Source organism: Styela clava, chromosome 14, assembly GCF_964204865.1.
Source record: "Styela clava chromosome 14, kaStyClav1.hap1.2, whole genome shotgun sequence".
NCBI lineage: Eukaryota > Metazoa > Chordata > Ascidiacea > Stolidobranchia > Styelidae > Styela > Styela clava.
In genome coordinates this window covers 5,177,584-5,198,919 of record NC_135263.1, presented here as the reverse complement: position 1 = coordinate 5,198,919, position 21,336 = coordinate 5,177,584, and the positions used below count along the sequence as shown (strand labels likewise).

General features: G+C 35.6%; 1 protein-coding gene across 3 annotated transcripts; it reads left to right on the top strand.

The window, feature by feature from the left end:
- The first annotated feature begins 686 nt into the window (after window positions 1-686).
- Window positions 687-20,784, top strand: LOC120341455 (DNA excision repair protein ERCC-6-like). 3 transcript variants are annotated; one of them, XM_078119995.1, is made up of 28 exons: window positions 687-911; window positions 1,706-1,886; window positions 2,323-2,424; window positions 2,722-2,795; window positions 3,966-4,146; window positions 4,831-5,041; window positions 5,581-5,711; window positions 6,007-6,096; window positions 7,377-7,493; window positions 8,160-8,344; window positions 8,627-8,721; window positions 8,943-9,070; window positions 9,646-9,750; window positions 10,377-10,495; window positions 11,004-11,123; window positions 11,506-11,654; window positions 12,043-12,143; window positions 12,806-12,935; window positions 13,605-13,661; window positions 14,666-14,754; window positions 15,552-15,644; window positions 16,148-16,240; window positions 17,499-17,591; window positions 18,363-18,440; window positions 18,829-18,908; window positions 19,304-19,512; window positions 19,842-19,960; window positions 20,598-20,784. In XM_078119995.1, the coding sequence occupies exons 1-28, from the start codon at window positions 844-846 to the stop codon at window positions 20,682-20,684; spliced, it is 3,285 nt and encodes a 1,094-aa protein (XP_077976121.1). In that variant the 5' UTR covers window positions 687-843; the 3' UTR covers window positions 20,685-20,784. The 3 variants fall into 3 exon arrangements, with proteins under 3 accessions (XP_077976121.1, XP_077976122.1, XP_077976123.1); XM_078119996.1 differs by lacking the exon at window positions 13,605-13,661 and having other exon boundaries at window positions 688-911; XM_078119997.1 differs by lacking the exon at window positions 17,499-17,591 and having other exon boundaries at window positions 689-911.
- The last annotated feature ends 552 nt before the right edge of the window (window positions 20,785-21,336 follow it).

The window sequence follows — 21,336 nt, the reverse complement described above, 5'->3', positions numbered from 1 at the left end:
TTTCCCCGACCTTTGACCCCCGAAAAATTCTTCCTATACTTTACCATTGCAAAATTTTCGGGGCTATTTTAAGAGTGCTTTTGCGAGTTGGCGCCTGTGAAATGGGGTATGTGTTTCAAACCATAATTATGATTCATCGCATACAACAATCTGTTTTTTAAAAGTATTGTTAAAGAATTTTAGCCTAGTCTATCACAGCTATTTCTACACTAATTTTTATTACTGCAATAAAATTAAAACTCCTAGGAAGACAGGGTGACCATTGAATTATCTGATTTACATTAAAGTTTCCAAAACACAACTGAAAACTAACGAATAGAGTTCAAAAATGCGAAAATGAGGTAATGTTTACGACCATGCTTGAAAATCTGTCTGAGTGAGAAAAGTGTCTGAGCGGATGCGATGCATTGTTACGTCACTTTATGCAATTTGCTGATTGGCCATTGTCACGAAGTAAACAAGGAAGTCGATGCTCGGGGAAAGGTTCATACATGATAAAATTTTTAAATATGATTGCATGTCATTATAAAAATCAGAAAAGCAATAATGATTGGAAACATTGCAATTTGGTGTTTAGCATCACAGATATCTTCAATAAAACAAATACTTTCTAGGCGTTTTTCTAGGGTCGCGTCTCACGGTCCGGAAATCAGCTGAAGACTCCGTGAAGTGATCAAGCGGAACGGCGAAGAAATCAAAATAGTCTCGGCGGGAAATAAATAAAAGGGAATCGGGTTGTTGATCCTTATTGTTTAGTGGCCTACATAACGCTTACATTACAGCGTTAGCGCAGGGTGATTTTGAAGACCGATGAAAATACGTTAGACAATAACAAATAAGGAAATGGATGAAAGACAACCGTTTTCACTTCTGCAGCCATCACTCCACAATGGAAGTGTGATAAAAACAAAGTAAGATAGTCGTTATTCATTTACTAAATTAACATTGTGTGTTGGTTCAGTTGGTAATGTTGATCATGACTCCGTGACTGCATTACCGGTATACCGTATCGGTACAGGTACCGGTACCATATACAGATACGGTATACGGTAGCTAGTGGTGGGATTCAGCCGGTTCTATAGAACCGTCTCACGGAATTTTATGAGATCATTGAACCAGTCTAATTGCTAAAAATATGACTTTTTGTAACAGAACAGCGGAAAAATATGACATGCAGGCATGTGGTACAGTACTTTTTTATGTGACATATTTGAACCTTATGTGAATCTGAAATTAAATTCTGTATGTTTGTCTTACATTCTTACGTGTTTTTGTACCATAGCAGAGTTCACATTTGAATCCTGCTAAGTTTTATTCTACAGCTTAATACATTAGATACAGTTTACAATACAGCATGCTAGGTTATGGACCTCGAATACACTATTAGTTATTGTAAACTTAATTAAATTGGTGAAACTTTATACTGCAGTAGGGCACAGATTCTAAATTCCAAGAATGTCTCGTCATTTTAGTTATTTGCACGAAGCACAGTGCTGGTTTACCAATTTATGTCTATACGGAAGCCCAGATCGTCGCCTAATGGCGGGGCTTGCCCTCACTGTTATATTTGTCTTTTTAATGTGGGGCTTTTCTTGGAATCCGAGAACTGTGCGATTTTGTTATAAAATAACACAAAGAAAACTCTATGAATGATTCGCCTATTTTATATTTTCAATCTTATTATGTCTTTCTGTTTTTGAACAAGGCTAACTCCAATAAAGGGATCCGGAGAGATTTCGGATTTAACAATGGGATATAAAGAGTTACTCGCAAAAGGAAAGTCTGCAGCTTCTGAGGGAAATCTTATGGAATCACTTGATGCGTACAAAAAAGCTTATAAAATGAAACCAACTGATAAAATTGAACAGAGGATAAAGAAAATTGAGGTATTATTTAACAAATGGTCAATGCCCTACTATGTTAAAGTAACAAGTTGAACATTTTAGGTTAAAAGTGATGTTAGTCAATTGTTGACTACGACTATGACCAGGGTGCACTAAATAGATTATAAAGATTTTTTTCTTAGTAAAGTTGCGTAACAAAAATTTTCATATTAATATAAATGACCTCATTCATGATTCACAAAAACTAGAAAAAAACGCAGATTTATGCTCTGGTGTCCACATTCTCCACACGCGCTAATGTTAAAATTGTTTTGTTTATGCAGCTTTAATTTTTTTTCATGTAGGTTTTGAATTATTGTATGTGAGAAGATTGCATGACCATTCCAATTATGTATTCACAATTTCGATATGCTCCATTTATGTGTATGGCCAAACTATTTTTTTGACTGACATTAAATCTCGTGTTTTGTTTTTACAGGACGTGTTGAAGGAGATGGAAGATGACAACGAAGAATTTATTGAATTGAAAAATAATTTAATTATCTACAGAGATCTTGCTGAAAGACTTTATCCTCACCAGGTCTGTATCGACAAACTGGTTTCATATTCTAGTATTCTACCTTGAGTTTGATTTTAAGTGATCTGAATAAATTTTTTTGCATGAAAAGTTCACTACAAAACTAAAAATTTTAATTTAAATCAGTAATTTTGAATTTATATAAATTAAAAAAAACTTTCCCAGCATTACCTTAAAAAGAATTCTAGTGATATGTTCAATGTGATCGTTAATTTTGTATATTTAAGTATTTTGTAGTTTCCTCGAAGAACATTGTAAATGTAATCATGTAAATACCAAATTGGGCTGTTTTTGTCACAGATTGAAGGTGTTCAATGGATGTTTGATTTGATGAAGTTCAAGAAAAAGGGTGGAATTCTCGCTGATGACATGGGGTGAGATTGGTTGATTTTTGTAATAAAAGCTTTTATATTTCCAACTATGTGGTGAGAATCAGATTTTACGAGGCAGTTGTAATTTGTCACACTTTTACTCTGAGCCATCAAAAGGTTCGCAGTTTTCAAAGACATCATTGCATATAAAAAACGAATCCCACAGAATACGCAGAAACTTGAGCAAACAAGGTATCACTGTAGTCAGGAGCGCAGCCAGGGGGGTTACATGGGTTGTAACCAGTAGTGGGATTCAACCGGTTAGAACAGTCTCACAGAATTTTATGAGATCAGCGAATTACATGACTTTTTGTCACAGAACCGCCTGAAAATAATATGACATTTGTATGATGGAACCGGCTGACGAAAAATTTGAATCCCACCGCTGGTCGCAACTCCCCTGTTTGAGAAAAAATTTTGATGCTAAATTTCTTCTACAAAAAATAAAAAGCGACGTTTTACAGTCGCGCATCGTGGTTTTGTGATCGAAACGATATTATTCTGTGTGCTATCAACGTAGCGCTTTTTTCGTCTTCATGATATGTTATCTTTTTAGTTGGCCGTGATAAATAAGAATAAAGAATATAATAAAATAAATAAGAATATGTAATTGTTAATTGCGACTCGGTAAGACGAATTTCCCTTTCTCTCCGCGTAACATACATGAAATGAATTCAACCGCCGCTCTGAAGAAAAAGGGTTATAAGCTAATTAAACTACCTTCGAAAAATCAGAAGTTGTTATCATTAATTTACGAGTTTCGAGTAAGAATTTACATACATGCCTCATGCCTCATTTCTAAATGCGGGTACCCTGACTACTAATTTAATGGTCGATGTTTTGAAATAAGACTTGCAAATATTCACCCAACACCGTCAGGCAAAGAGAGGCGGTGTACACGTATCTGTAGAATTTCGCTATGAATGACGCATAGTTTTTAGTTTATTGAACGCCTTACGTCGTCGTGAATTGCACTTTTGGTGCAATATTTTAATTTCACCATAACCCTCCTGTCGGAAAAATTCTGGCTGCGCCCCTGAATGTAGTATCAAATGGTACCTGGTGAGGGTCTTCGCTCATTCCTTTTATCAAATCCCCCCTGGAGAGACAAGGGCCCAGTTTGTGAAACTGTAAATTTAGGCTTTTAACAGTACTGTAAATTCCTTATTCTAGTCTGGGCAAGACTATCCAGGTTATATCGGTCCTTTCTGCAATGTTTGATATGGAACTCATACAGCATGTTCTCCTGGTTCTTCCACTCTCTCTTATTCCTAACTGGCAGAGAGAATTTGAAAAATGGGCTCCTGGAATTAAAATCAAAGCTTTTCACGGAAGTGTCAGTGAGAGAACAAGAGTAAGAATAATTTTCTCATTTTTAATATTTGGCTCAAAGTGTTTTCATACAAGCATTAGTAAAGGTACTCTCGAAGTATTTCAACCAAGCGGACACCGGAACGTAGTATGTGTACCAACTACCATGTTAGGGTTAGGCCATAATTTCAGTATAATACTATGGGAGTCACTTGGCTAGTCCCCGAACTTGTAATAGAACTAAAATAAGGAAAATTGAAATAAAATTATGGTCCAACCCTAACCTTGTTACACATACTACGTTCAGGTGTCCGCCATCTTGGTTCGCATAATTCCGGAGTACCATCCTGTTCCCTGGTGAAGATTAGTACCAGGCTAGCATTATTAAAATTTCTGCCGTCTAAGTCTCTGTATTTAACTATTACCATCTGGCCAATATAAGGTCCATGCTTTTAAAAACATATGGCTAACTAATCCCATACTCGTCATGAAATTGTAACCGGACAAGAGACCGTTGTTCGTTTAATGGTTGAGCCATCTTATCGGCTTTCCTCTCCCTCGGGATAAATATGTAAATCCTATCAAGTATTACAGTCAGAGATGTACTATCAAGTGATACAGAACCGCAAATCAGAGATGTCTATGATTTTTATTTCTGAATTCGATCGTGGAAGCGTTTACTGCTGTCATTAACCATATCTTCTTCACAAATGACAATATTACCCAGGCACTGGAATACAGTCAGAGGAGGCCATCAGTGCTAATGACAACATATGGATTAGTGCAAACAAAATGGGAACAACTCGGTCAAACTAAATTTCGACAAGAATTCATTTGGGATTATATTATCCTGGATGAAGGACATAAGATTAAAAATCCGTCTAAAACAACCAAAGGGCTGCACGCTATTCCTTCCAAAAATAGGCTGATTCTTACCGGTTAGTTCTTCATTTTGTTGTTATTAATATTTTTAAAATAGTAGCGCATCGTTTTTTCGCATAAAGTATATAATCTGAGTTTCAATGATGTCTGTACTTCCCATTTTTACGGTGAGCTATGCTCTGAAGAAAGCTGTAGACAAAAATCCATATATATGTATGCAATGTATCTACTGGGTTGGAATGGTCATAACGTCTCTTTTTTAGCATAATATGACACCTTGAAAGACAGTGTAAAAAGACTGTAGATTCCAAACTTTAGAATATCAATTTTTTCAAATTACATATTTGAACCTCTGGTGTCGCTGCTCGATAATCAACTTTGGTTCACCACGACTTCCCTTCTCCAGCAAATCTGTGTAAATATTATTTTTTCATAATTTGTGTTTGATTGTTGTTGATACTACTGATTGAACAAAAATGAACTTGACTTGACTCGGTTGAAATGATGACCAATGACATATTCAGTAATTCTGACATGGGCTAAACATCCAATAAGGATATTGATCAAAATTGTTTATGATTTATTATTATTTCAGGCACTCCAATCCAGAACAATCTTCGGGAACTATGGGCATTGTTCGATTGGGTAATGCAAGGAACACTCCTTGGAACACAAAAAACTTTCCGCAATGAATATGCGACACCTATAACCAAAGCTAGGGAAAGGGTGAGTTGCCAACCTGCCATTCGCAGGCCAACTAATTTTGTCCAATTTATTGTTTTTATTTGAAGATGCAGAATTCATCGAAGCAGTAAGTTTCAAGTAATCATTTTTTAACTTATTCATCAATTACATTTCCTGATATACTTTGTTTATGTTGTTTTATTTACTGAGGAATGTACCGGTATGTGATATTTCTGCAGTATTTTCAATGTTGTTTTATAAATATGTGCACATGTGCCATCTCAGATGATTGTAACTTTTTGCTTATTTTATCATAGTTCTTCATTTTGTGTTCTAGGGTGCATCTTCAGCTGAGATACATCTAGGGAATTACATGTCCGAAAGTTTGAGGAAAATAGTTGATCCTTATATTTTAAGAAGAACTAAGGTATCGGTACTTTCTAATTCATAAGTCTTCTAATGTCTGTCAAACTACAGGGAGTCCTTGGGATACGACGGTCGCGACGTACACTGTTTCGAGGTTACGAACGCACTCCATAACGCTGTTTCGAGGTTACGAACTTACTCCATAAAAATATAAAAGATAATAAGCCCTTAAACTGGATCATTGTGATAGAGAAAATCAGTGCTTTGGGCTCATTGGATGTAAATGACATAGACAATTGCAAACTATTACGATTATGAACGAATAATCACTAAGCTTCAGTCACATGGTACACAGTTTCAGTGATACTGTTCACCATTTTGGTTGTTCCTACTTGCACTGAAATTCGGGTTACACCGCGTCTCAAGAACGGAACAACGCCGTAAGTCGAGGACTCCCTGTAGTTTGCCCCTGCTGTCCTGTAACTCAAATAATTAATTTCACATGATGACTCACATCTAACATTTTTTATTCCGTACCTGTACCCCCAGAAAAAAATGCATTATTTTTATGGCACATATTCACGCTGTTTGGCTTGGAACAAGGAACAAGGCACCTAATTGGTAATGTGTGACCTTTGATCCCAATACCGTTAAATTTAATTACTGTGCTCCGGCTTGTTGTACGAATATAATTTATTACTAGGGCTTGGCATTTTTGAAAACCTGATGATTTCAAAATCGAATATTTTTTTCGAATCGAATCTCTAATCTATGTTTGTATGCGACTTTTTTATTGTAATTAGCCCTATCAACAAATGAATTACTGAAAACATAGAATACATCACTCAGACAGATTGCTGAGTGTTCACACACAATAGGAAACACGTTTCATCAATAACTCACTACAGAAAATAGTCATATGTCAGAATTGCGTGGAAAAAATATGGCTTCACTAAAAAAAATTAAAGAATTCACCTCTAACATTGGCGGAAGGAAAAAATAAGATGGCCGTGATTCGAAATTTTGCTCCGAATCGATTCGAATAATTTACTATTTGATTCGAAATGCCCAGCCCTAGTTATTACCAATGATTATATTTACCAATGAAAGGCCCAAAGCTACTAATGATAAATTTTACATTTTTTGTTGAGGGCTAAAGTTTAAACTACAAAGTTTTGTAATATAAATATTGAATATATATCATCTGCATTTTTTAAAATATATGTATCCCCTTCCAACTTCAGCAGTCATTGCTACAAATGAGTCAGTTTTCACAATAATATTCCTAATCCCATCTATTCAATCTATAGCCTTTACCACTTCATACAAACATTATTACAGAGTTCTGTTTCGGTACCAAAACCAAATGAAAATGGCGAAGAAAGTCAAAGCGAGGCTGGAAACAAACTAAAACCAAGTTTTCCAAAACTCAAAAAAAAGAATGATTTTGTTATTTGGGTAAAATTCTTATTTTTTTCCGTATCCATTGTATTGTTATCAAATGGAAAGGAAAGATTCTTGATAATATCTTTTCCAGCCCTGGGGTGGGCCAAATCCGGCCTGTTGGGGTATTCAGTCTGGCCCGCCTGATGCTGCCACGCCCACAACCAAACTAAAACCAAATTTTGATATTTTAGCGTAAAATATATATTAAGGAATTTGTAAAGGTTGCGTTTAAATTCAGTTTTGGCATGAGGCTTATTGTTTTCCACTTTGCTTTTGTAACACTGTATAAACATTGTTCATTTTTAACTTTTACATCACCCTCACATGGCCCGCCAGTCTAGGTGGGCAAAATTTTTGGCCCCTGGTACAAGAACATTGCCCGCCTGCCCTAGATGGTATGAGAATAATTACGGTTGTTAGCTTTGTGCTCCGAATCATACACCTTCATTTATGAGATGATTCTGACTCAAACAAACTCAGACAAGCAGACTAATATACAATTCTACAAACAAGAATTCACTTACACACAAGGATCTACTATCTTAGGAAGAATTGTAATTTTTAAAGTTTGCCTATCAAGAGTGTACTACTCGTAATTTGAACCCATGATCTTATAAGACTACGAAAGGCAACTGCAGAAATGATTTGAATACAGGGATGTATTTATTGTTTGTTCAGACTTATTTATCATCTGTGCAAGAAGAAATATATCGAGATTTTCTTGGTCAAGACAGTATCAAGGAATTACTTGCCAGTAAGCGTTCTCCCCTCGTTTATTTGACCATATTGAAGAAAATATGCGACCATCCCCGTCTGTTGCCACGGAGAGCTTGCCATCAACTTGGACTGGAGGCAAATGATTCGTAAGTGCCTTGTAATGTAATATTTGGAAATATTTTAGTTGAGCTCACACTTGTTTACAGTATTATGAGAAGTTAGCTAGTTTTGATATTTTCTTGTTATTCCGTTAACTATGTATTGCATAGTTAACTTAATGGTCTAATTATGTCGCTATCGTGGTATGTTTGTTCAAGTATTGCTATAAATTCCATTCCATTTGTCTGGGATGTTGTGATTGTTTCTATGCTTTTGATTGATGACGCGAATCTAGGAATTGTTTTAACAAGTTCTTTTTTTCTATACAGCCTACATGAAGATGATTTTCATACTGACAAAGGAAAAGAATGTGCAGCGAATAGAATTGATAATATTTCTGATCAGACATTGATTGAGGAATCTGGCAAGTTCATATTTGTTACTTTGAGCATTAAAAATTTTTCTTTAATATTTACAATATTTCAAGAATGTCAATTTCTCATTTTAGGATAAAGTTGGCGCTTTACTAGGATGTTAAATGGTACCAAGTTCAGCGAATGGACCATGAAGTTTATTATTTGACTGCTATTCCTTTATTAGTTCCGTTCAAACTTTTTCATTAACAATGTTTCATTTTTGATTCAGGTAAACTTCAATTCTTATTGGAGTTGTTGAAACGTTTGAGAGATGAAGGTCATCGTACTTTGATCTTTTCATTGTCTAGAAAAATGTTGAACATGATTCATAGGATCTTATTGAACAACAAATTCAAGGTTAGATCATCACTGGTACTTTGGTAATCTAGAATTATATCTCTCAACTAATTTCAACCTAGACTAAAAAGTGTGATATGCGCTATTGCAAATTTTATGCTGTGGAACTGTATATAAATCATTATTTTACTACTAAATGACAAAATTTGGCGCTTTCAGAAGTTTGAAAATAAAGCTATGACTACAGTGAGACAATGTTAAGCAGGCTATGTATGTCTCCACAGCTTTGGTTTATGGGACGATCAGATAACAAATTTAAGTCCAGATTTCAGTTTTTCGTAGACTATCAGTACTGCGCTAGTCGGTACTCCCGTAGTGTGTGTACCTGGTTTGAGGTTAGGCCATAATTTTATTCCGGTTTTTTCTTATTTTAGTTCTATTACGAGTTCTGAGACTGTCTGTGTTAGCCAAGTGAATATACCCCCTGCCCATAGCTTTCAGTCCCTTTATACAACTTGATGTAGAATAGGCAAACAAAATTAGTTACCTCCATATTGCCACACATATTTCTGGAGCACCCACTGGTCATCTGGCCTTTGTGTCCTTGTATTTGAGCATTGATCTCCTATTTGAAGGTTATGAGATTGGATGGAACAGTCAGTAAACTAAGCGAACGGGAATTGAGAGTCAAAAAGTTTCAACAAGATTCAAGCTATGATGTTTTCTTGCTCACAACACAGGTAAGATGCAACAAAGAGAGATGGACTGTGTATATAAAAATCAGAATATAACCCAGGATTTCTCAACTGGAGAGGAAGCTTGCTATTGTATTTGGTTGTGATATGAATATCAGAATTCATTTGCTTATTTAGTATTATTGTGATGTATATTTATGCACACATTATGAATTATTCCAACTCTACAAAAATAAGACAGCGAGTTGCTTGTATCACTAGCCAATGATAAATAGTGGAAAAAAAATTTGTTTGCGCTTCCATTTTGAATGATTGTTTTTTTTTTTCTTGACATATATTAATTTTAAGTAGGATATATTGTTTTGTGAGAATATCGCAGTGGACCATGCAACTGAGGATCAAGTTCGAATCCTGTGAGAGAATTGCTGTACTTCATTGCTTTGTCGGGTAGTTCACGTAACTTGCTATACAGCTTCTCTACGTCAAGGTCATTCATCTGAAACAAATAAATGGTCTATTTTCTTAACTAACATGGACTGGTAACCAGGCCATGATATTGTTATTCGGTCGTCTTATCACCCCCACTCTCCCCAAAATAAATATGAAAACCCTTTTCTGACTTAATTTCTACTCCATCTTTGAAAATGATTGAATCCTGGTATTTTTTTCAGGTTGGAGGAGTTGGTTTAACTCTGACTGCTGCTGATCGTGTTGTTATTTATGATCCTTCATGGAACCCTGCTACTGATGCTCAAGCTGTTGATAGAATATACAGAATTGGACAAGAAAAGTTTGTGCTTTTGGTATTTTTTTACATTGTAAAATTTCGTTGAGCTTAGTATCAAGTCGCTACCCCCGCTCAGACCTACCTACAACAATAAGAATCCAGGGATCCTATCTCACATAATTATCCACTACAAGATCCAAAGAAAACTGTGCAAGGTGGTCTCTAGGTGCGATGGCAAGCACATTCTTAATGCTTAGCACTCAAAAACTGAAACTGAAATTTCTGATATTTTTAATCAGATATTAGAACCTTGGGTGTCACTGCTCGATAACGAGCAATGGTTTGGCGCTGATTCCCTTATCCTTCAAAATCGTGAGATTATCATTTTTTTGTTATTTGTATTCAATCTTTTCTACTGGTAGGAAAAATAAACTTGTTTTGACCTATGTTCAAACAACTACTTTCTTATGCATTTCTATTAGATTCTTCAATTTAATCTTAGATTAGAATTAAAGGTACCTATGTGAATGTTACTCAGACTTCTTATATTAGATAAAATTTCTGTATTCAGAAATGTTGTTGTCTACCGTCTTATAACTTGTGGAACAGTGGAAGAGAAAATTTATCGAAGGCAAATCTTCAAAGATTCAATTATTAAGCAAAGTACTGGTGATAATAAAGATCCTTACAGGTTTGATTTTTCTCATATATTATAGCATATTCATTTTTAGCATGGAGGAGGGGAATTCCGTTAATAAGATGACTTTATCTTATTGAGAACCATGGTCTCTCCTTCGGTCGCCACACTAGTCTGTAGGAAATGGAGTAGTACCAACTGCAATTCGAATGTGACACATTCAGTCAAGTTATATGTTAGGCATTGGTGAGACATTTCGTCAAGCTAGACCAGGGTTTAGTAAAATTCCCTAAATCTATTGTCTCATTGGCGGTTTGTTGCGAATGAGATCCAAGTCATATTATTTAGGGGTGGCGTGAGCTCAGCTCCAGTCAGGGATACCCAACACTGGCATATTTACATGGCAGGTTGGTAAACTCAAGTTGTCTACTTCTAGATATTTCACAAACCATGAGCTGAAAGAATTATTTCAACTTGAAAGTACGACAGAATCTGTCACACAACGTCAACTTGAAGATCTACATCAACAACAAAGATGTTTGGATCCGATATTGGAGGAACACCTGGCCTATCTTCATACATTACGTAAGTGTTAAGATGGTACTAGGAAAATTCTACTTGTGAAAAAGTTAAACCACCCATTAGATATTCAATCCAGATAAAAGCTAGAGTTGCTTGATGGATCTTTCGCCAGGCATTGAATTACAGCAGTAGTTGCAGGTTGTGGAATAGTAAACTAGTTTTCAGATGTATGGAATTGATCGTGGAAAGAGCCTCAACCAACCAGCAATTACCACCTTAGCTATGATGGTTAGAAGTCCAGCAATCATCTCTCACATAATTGTCTCCTACAAGATTCATGACTGCGAATCCACTCAGGGTAATCGAAGATAAAATGTCAAGCATAACTTGAGCGCCGAAGTATACTATGATGATATTAACTCCTTCAAAGTTATTTAAAATCTCGTTTTAGCCATATTTGGAGTGAGTGATCATGATCTGATGTTTTCACAAGATCCTGATGATGTTGACGGTGATGTTATGGAAGAACATGGAGATGTTATCAGAACCAAGGTAACAGGGCACTCCAGAAATGTGTGTGCCAATATGGTGGTATCTAATTTTGTTCGTCTACTTCACATCAAGTTGTGTAAAGGGACTGAAACCCATGGGAAGGGGATAAAGGCTATTTACTTGGCTAACACAGACAGGCAGTCCCCGAACTCATGAGAGAACTAAAATAAGGAAAATCTGAATAAAATTATGGCCTGGCTCTAACCTGGTACACACGCTACAGGAGTACCGGCAATAGTTTCTGTATTTTATGAATTTTCTTTTCACTGAATATTTTATTTTTATAATAATCTTATTAGCCAACATTGAAACAAAGGCAGTGTAGTTCAAGCCAGATTCGTATTTTTGAACTCTCTGCAGTCTTAGTAAAAAATCTGAATAAGTGAGACTCAATGAGAGTTGGACAGACTCCTAACGGTGATAAATAGAGGAAAATTTTTTTTGGCAAAACATCCATAATTGACCTCCCTAGCTGTTTCTATGCTTTTTTCAGAAACTATGAAGAACTATTCGAATATTCAAAAAAATTGTTTGTTTGTATAAACTGTAAAATACTTATTACTTGTCTCAGATTAATATCCTACATTTCTGAGCGAGTGCGTTTAAGCAAACTTCCTAAAAAATGATGAAATTCTTTTTATGATTCTTCTTCTATTGAACAGGTCGCTGAAGCTCAAAACAGGGTTGAACTTGAAGCCCAAGGATTTACTGGATCAGAAGTTCCTGAACAAAGATGGGGAGATTTTCATGTCGAAACTAAACCGTATGAACCAAAAACTAAAGAAACTGAACGTAAGTTTGAAAAATTTGTTTTTGCTCACAGGGTTGGAGAGACCAGAGTGGAACTTATCGTAATCGATGGAAATGGAGCCGAAGATACAAGAAATTTTATATTTATATTTCCAATACAAAATTTATCAATTTCAGCTTAAAATTGTACTTTTATAGCAGACATGGGCAAACTGCGGCCCGCGGGCCAAATCCGGCCCGTTGGGTAGTTCAATCTGGCCCGTCTGATGCTACCACAACCAAACTAAATTTTGATGTTTTAGCTAAAAAAAAATAGCTCAAGAATATGTCGAGATTGTGATTAAATTTAGTTTTGGCACGAGGCTCGTTGTTTTCCACTTTTATTTTTGTAACACTGTAAACATTGTTAATAAAATGTAACTTTTTACGTCACACTCACATGGCCCGCCAATCTAGGTAGTAGGTAGGTAAGATTTTGAGCCCTTGGCCCACCCCTGTTCTTTATAATGTTATTATAATTATTCAATTGTACATCGCCTACCCTACATTATACCTTTTATAGTAAATGGAAATAAAAATTATTCAATTTAGACCCTCATTACTAACTTAAAGAAAAACTGCAGTGTATTCCATTTTTTTTTTAAGTTACATTTTACTCCAACCATACTCTTTATGTATTCGTGTTTCATTTCATCCTTCCAATTATTTTAGTATCTGATAGTGATTCCTCGGTGACTGGAAAACCTCAGAAACACAAAGAAAAAGAACGTAATATGAAAAAATAAAACACATTTTATCACGTACTTTGTACTCATCTCATTTAACTCCATTCACACCACGTTTGAAAGCACAAAATATTTTTGGATTTTTCTATGCTTATTTACACATTTTGAGGATTTGGATTTGGTCACAATTGTATTTTTGAATTGTGAGTTTCCCATTTATTTGCACATTTGGTTTTTTTTAGTTTTGATTTCATGTCTCCTGTGGAGAACAGCCAATCGGATTAGCAAAGTTACTTCTGTCAAATTTACTGTGCCGTTGTGGTTTTACACAACGCACTGGAAAATATTTGAGGGTGTTCCGAATCTCTGACTCCTGAATCTGGGTTAAGCAAAATTTGGTTCTAAAAAATTTCAGCTACCGACTCCGAACCAGGAGATTAAACTTTGGCATATGCCAGCCTTCGTTGTTAATCTTAATAAACATAATACTTTTTGAGTTTCTGAAAAAAAATTACCTGGTTTTTCACCATTATAAGTCTGAAACTCCAACTCAAGAGGGTACTCCCGTAGTGTGTGTACCAGGCTAAGCTTAGGCCATAATTTCATTCCGATTTTTCTCATTTAGTTCTGTTAAGAGTTCAGGGACTGTATGTCTTAGCCAAGTGGATTTACTCCCTGCCCATAGGTTTCAGTCCCTTTACACAACTTGATGTAAAGTAGGCGAACAAAATTAGTTACATCCATATTAGTACACATACTTCTGGAGCGCCCGCGAGAGAGTCAAAATTTGACTCCCCAACTTCATGTAGTTTGAAAGTTTGATGAACGACGCCAGTGAAAGCATGTCTAAACCCACGGCCATGGGTTAAAGTCCCAGATTAACTCCAAACTCCAAAAAACAGATTGACTCCAAACTTCCTGTAGCTTGAAAGTTTAATAAACGACGCCAGTGGAAGAATGTCTAACTTCACGGCCATGGGTTAAAGTCCCAGATTAACGTATATGCAGTTAATTTCAAACTTATCATCTCGGTCAATTTTATTTCAGCACATTTCGAGATTGAAGGACTCTATGATCAATTGGATTCACTCAAAGTTGAAGATGATGTTGTTGAAAATATATTCAACAAAAGCAAAGTAAGCATGTTAGCTCAGTTCTTTTGAAATTAAGTTTATAATATTTGTTAACTAGGAAAAGCCGAGGCAGTTTATGACTTGTGTTCTTGTTAGGACGCTCCCAGAAGTGTGTGTACCAATATGAAGGTAACTAATTTTGTTCGCCTACTTTACATTAAGTTGTGTAAAGGGACTGAAACCTATGGGCAGGGGGTATATTCACTTGGCTGACACAGACAGTCCTCAGCTTGTTACTAGACTTAAAAAAGGGAAAATTGGATTAAAATTATGGCCTGAACTTAACCTGGTACATGTACTACGGGAGTACCCTTGCTAGGGCTGGGGAGGTGTCAAGTATACTCAAATTTCATTTTTTACCTCAAAACTTAGCTCTGGCTACAAAGTAAGGTTTTTTACTATTACCACTACCAGGAAATATTAACCCAAAGGCAGTTTCGAGGAAGCGAGAATCAATATTTTAAAATTCAACTTTAAACTCTCAAATACACAAATTTAAGTTTCAAACCTCTAAACTAGAATATTCCATGTATCAGGACCAAATAACTCTTCAAATATTTCCTGTACCCAACACTGAATAGAATTCCTCCTATTCTGCTTCTTTCTCTATGGTAAGTAACCCCTTCTATCACTGAATGCAATGTATATAAACAGTCAGAGGCTACTGTCCTACATTTTGTGAGGACCAGAATCCTTCCGATTCAGCATTGCCTACCCAATTCATTACACCCTGGGTGAGTTTAGGGGACATGAGATAGGGCCCAAAAACTTTTAAGTGACACCCACAATTTTGTTTTTAGATTTCCATACCGAGTGATGATGAATCTGACATCAAACCAAAGATTGAAGATTTCAAGCAAATTCACATCCTTGATTCTGACGAAGAAGGCGATGTGAGTTTATTGTTTTTCATTTATCTATAACTGGGCAAACTACGGCCCACGGGCCAAATCCGTCTCGTTGGATTATTCAATTTGGCCCCCCTGATGCTGCCACAAACTAAAACCAAATTTTGATATTTTAGCTAAAAATACCACAAAGAATTTGTTGAGATTGCGATTAAATTTAGTTGGCGGCATGAGGCTTGTTTTCTAATTTTGCTCTTGTAACACTGTGAATATTGTTCATAAAATAAAACTTTTTATGTCACACTTGCATGGCTCGCCGGTCTAAGTGGGCAAGGTTTTTGGCCCCCAAGATTTTGACCGCTACGACGAAACACTAGTCAATTTTGCAGCAGTGGAAATAAAATGCATTCTATATTTTCGAATTAAATATTTAAAATACGAATTTAGACTTTTAAATTATTATTGGGAATTAGATATAGGAAAAATTATGAGCTGAATAGAATGGATTTCATTATTTAATTGTAAATGATTGATTACTTTCCATACAGCAAATGAATCGTGCAATATCTGAAGATGAAATATTGGCAGCCGATAGTCCAATGAGAGTTGATAAAAGTAACAACCAAACAGGAACCTTGGAGGTGAGAATAGTATTTTTTTTTGATGTGTTTTATGTTGTTTGCTCTGAACAAGGTCATGTTAAAGCAGACACTGTAATCTGACTTGTAGCAATATTTGAAGGACTTGAAACTTGTCAACTAATTGCCTTTCAAGACTTAAGGATTTACTTGAGACACTGGTGACTAGGGATGTAAGTTTCAGAATTTCGAATCGAAGCGATTTAAGAAAAAACTGCTTGATTCTATTTAAAAAATATAATAATTTGGATAACACGCGGCGATTGCACGATGTGGCAACGAGTCACAACATCAACCAAAAGCGTTTGTTCTCCTTGCGTTTAAAGCGTTCCCAAGTCGTAATACTTGGGGGTTGTTATAATTCATTTCATCGTCGACCAAAAGCGTTTATTCCCCCTATGTTTACAGCATTTCCGAGTCGAACACTATGTGTATTTTTTATGGGTCACAGCTTTGATAGATACAATGTTTTTTAGACTATTTAAAATGTTAAGGAGTTTAACAAATCTGGCATTATATAACTTTTCTCTTAATTACATATGTAATGTCATTATAATAACAACATTATAACATTATTCCTCATTTGAAACATAGGTCTGCGATTTCTTCCTTCGGTATCATTTGCTTTCCTCTAAAAATACGGCACAAACGGTACTAACGCATGTTTTACTGGCGTTTATCATTTGAATTAATATTGAAAGTTTATTTTAGAAGAAACAATCACTATACAAACTACACAAAATTTCTCTAATATTTTAGGTGCGGTAGTTTATGTAACCATTCAATGTGTTTTTCCATTAACTTGACTCATTCTGCAAGTTCATCATTGATATTTGATCACACTTTATGCTATTAAGGAAAGTTAACGATAATATGATGTTATACTAAATGGAATCAGATTCAGAAATATTCAATCGGAACATTCAGATTTGGAATTTGATTCGAAAATAAAATATTCGGAACTTACATCTCTACTGGTGGCCCATCACTACGGGTATAGATAGGATTACTTCAACAAGCTAGCACAGTGGAGGCAAGGTTTTTGGCCCCCAAGATTTTGACCGATACCGTGAAACACTAGTCAAAATGCAATTTCACAGCAGTAGAATTAAAATGTGTTTCATATTTTCGAAATAAATATTTAAATATACAAATTTAGACTTTTAAATCAATATTGGGAATTAGATATTGGAAAATTTATGAGCTGAAAAAAAATGAATTTTATTATTTAATTGTAAATGATTGACTACTTTCCATACAGCAAATGAATCGTGCAATATCTGAAGATGAAATATTGGCAGCCGACAGTCCAATGAGAGTTGATAAAAGTAACAACCAAACAGGAACCCTGGAGGTGAGAATAGTATTTTTTTTTGATGTGTTTTATGTTGTTTGCTCTGAACAAGGTCATGTTAAAGCAGACACTGGAATCTGACTTGTAGCAATATTGGGAGGACTTGAAACTTGAACTTGTCAACTGAGACATGGCTACGGGTTTAGATAGGATTACTCCAACAAGCTAGCTTATTTTGTCCAAGTACAGGATTGTGTTAGATCAGGAGTGGGCAACTTCTCTAGTCGGCGGGCCAGATGTGGGAAAATGAAGTTTTCGGCGGGCTGGATTATTACAGAAAATACTTCGGTATCCAATCTTTATTAAAAATGTTCGACACTCTCTGTCAAATTTACGTTTCTTGGGATATTCCATGGTTCATAAAACTTGATATAAAATCAAATTTCTAAAATCTATTTATCTTCAAATTCTAAATTTTAGAATATAAATATAACTGATAACAGTAGTGGGGAATGTTTACAACGCTCTCTGCTTTGACCTTATATTGAACGCAATTGTTTGTTCCACCAGCTCGCACTGACAGGGCGGTGAGTGTAGAGCGATCGGCAACTTCCAGGAATGATGCGTCGGACCACATTACAGAGTGTGGCTGGATACAGTCAGCGGGCCGGTCAAAATCTCGTCGCGGACCGTATGTTGCCCACCCCTGTGTTAGATACTATTACAACTACAGTAATGTTTTTTGGTTATTTTTTGCTTTTATTTAAAAGCTTTTCTTGTGCTGCACTATTTCTTTAATCTCATTCCATAATATAAATTTTTTTGTTTCAGATTGGAGAATCCTTTCTTGGAGAATCCTTTCTTGAAGAATCGAATTTGGTTATGGATGAACAAGATGCAATACCGGAGGTGTAATAAGTTTGTATAATTATAATAACTTGTTGGGATATTACTTCCGGCTTATGAAGTAGGAGTCTAAATCTAAGTCTCCTGAATCTAAATAAATAATATTCATTAATATGTAAAGATATGCAAGTAACTACTATTTTGTGAGTGGGAGGGTTTTGGCACCGAGTGCCCAATGTGATCACTCACGCTTCTAGAATAAAGAAAGTTGGAATTTTTATTTGGTTGTTTAATGTTTTTTTTCGGCATAGGAAAATAATTGACAAATGTAAACATGCAGTTTTTAAGCGAAAATTGAAATGGCAGAAATATATATTTTTTAACTGATTAACAGTGTAATGAACTTTAGATAAGTCAAACACTAAAATATATACTTTCTTTCCCAACACAGACTGGAAAAGAATCAAACAGTTCAGAGAAAGATAACCTCGAATTATCGTTTCCTAGTAGCGTTGAGGAATCTTTCACTGCGTGAGTGTTGATCAAATATTTATTTTATAGGTGCATTGTGATATTACAGTTGCCATTGTGCCTATGATTAACCTGCCCGGGTTCGCAAATTCAAAGTCTGTGGGTGATTATTAGGTAAGAGGCGATTGCTAGCCCCTTAAGTCCATGCATCTGAAACAAATAACTGGTTGACTGTTTTCATACTTGACATGAACCGGTAACCAAACGTGGTACCGTTGCCACATATTGAAACCGTTTTATCGACTTTTTCCCACCACAGAATAAATATGGAATAATACTACTAAATACTGTTTTAAAAAGGTAGAACTTTACAATTTTACAATGTCATTGGTTTAGTGCAAATAGTTTCGGTATAGGTAAAATTTTCATCCCTACTTTTTATGTGACCAACATAGACCAACCAAAAAAAACAGAGCCAGACTAATATCAGATTCTGGAGAATCGGAACCACCAGAGGGTGAGACTATTTCAAGCGAGGACAGGAGCGGGGATGAAGATGGTTTTACGGACATGGACGACTTTATTGATGATGAAGAAGAAGATAATGTTAGGAGGCAGGATTCTCTTGCTTCTTTTGTGCAGGAGGAAGTGATTGATGATTTTGGTTAGTTTTATTATATTTTATATTCTGATTCAAGGAATCCTATCGTATTTATGAATCAAATAATCGAATGGTATAAAAATTTGATATAATAAATTGTTAAGAATACTTCTATGTCAGAAGCACTACATAGAAATCTATCATTTTAATCTATATAAAGGGTTATTGCATCAAACGTTAATTCAAAAATTAGTAAGTTAAGGGTATTAGATTTAATTTAAATAAAAAGTACGATATTTGAACAGTTTTTATAAAGACTTTCGCGAGTGCGAATGCATGATATTTTTGTATATATGACTCCATAAGTCATTTTTTTGTCATATCTTGTCAAGATTCACCTTGGAATAGTTCAAAAAGCAGGAAAGCAAAATTGAAACGTCGATCAACAGCTTTACCACAGAGAAACCTCATTGAATCAGATGAAAGTGTGGATGAATCAAAGGAATATAGGGTATGTATGTATGAATCAGTGATGTGAGCTTGGAATTTTAACCCCGAGCCACCACACTCTATTTGAATCACATGCGAGGATGGTTTGTGCAAGAGGATTGTTGGATTCCTCGAAGTCGTAAGGTGGTTCACGTGTTAAGGCTTCCTTCGCCATTAAGTCCATGCTTCTAAAGACAAATAACTGGCTAACTAATTGCATACCCGACTTGTACTTGTAACTGAACGAGAGACCGTGGTTCGCAATATGATTAAGCCATCTTATCGACTTTCCTCTCCCCGCGGAATAAATATGTAAATTCTATCTGAAGTCACAAAGTGGAAATTCTGAGTTGGATTCCAGACATTTTTCAATGGTGATAAAATAAGTCAGAATTTTCCAAGAAACTTAAGTTTACTAAGTGTTCTTAACAGTCTATCAAAGAAGGCCTGCACATACAAAAGTTTGTTTTTAAAATTTGACTTCATCAGAGCTCGTGTCTGAGTCGACATTTTTCCTAGCCCGGGAAAAGAAATCGGGAGTCTGCTATTCGTATCAACATTTGGGTTAGACAAATAATTGAGACATTATATTGACCTCCCTTCCTCCTGGATACTTAAGAATATCAGATACAAAATAACATTCTAACTCTGAATTCCAGGAAACTGTTGAATCGCCAGACGAAGACGATGGGGAAAATGACAAAATGTCTCTTGCTCTCTCATTTCAATCTGATGATGAACTATGAATATAAAACCAGTTGGACTTCCTCCTTATATTTCAACACATCTGTACATATTTCGTTTCTCATTCCGAGCAGCACTATGTCTAAGAAAATGATTCCAATATGTAATAGCATTCACTCTTCTAGGAAACTGTTGAATGGTCAGATGAAGACTGTTAAGAAAGTGATGTTTTTCTGAGGACTTGAGTTACCATTCATCAAAATAAATGACTGGAACAGAACTAACCGCCAGTGAGAAATATTGACTTGGACTTAGGATTCGACACGGATGACCCTCACCTCTTATCGATTCGTGGTTTAGGGACTTTCTACCCAACACTGTATCGTCATTCGAGAAATCAGTGTTGTGCGCATAGAATCCCCAAATTTTTAACATTTTTTTAAGTGCAGTTTTGCAGCATTTAACACCTGTGCACATTTCATTTCCTATCTTCACCATGACTTAAGAAAATGATTGTGGACTTCGAAGAATAATGTTTGTTCAAATCGTTAAATCACTCTATTTCAGTACTTTGCTGAATATTTTTTAGGAGGGGACTATTCAATTATCGAGAGATCAAGACATAATCGCAACTTTTTGATTAGCTATGTTCACTGGAACTTTCTGTGTATCAAAACTGCCATGTTCCCTTCTTTCTGCCTTGTGCAATGATCT

Coding starts and splice junctions, on each gene's coding strand:
- LOC120341455 (XM_078119995.1), top strand. CDS start 844: ATGGATGAAAGACAACCGTTTTCACTTCTGCAGCCATCACTCCACAAT. Junction 2,796..3,965: donor ATTCTCGCTGATGACATGGG/GTGAGATTGGTT, acceptor TCCTTATTCTAG/TCTGGGCAAGACTATCCAGG. Junction 14,755..15,551: donor ATATATTCAACAAAAGCAAA/GTAAGCATGTTA, acceptor TTTTGTTTTTAG/ATTTCCATACCGAGTGATGA.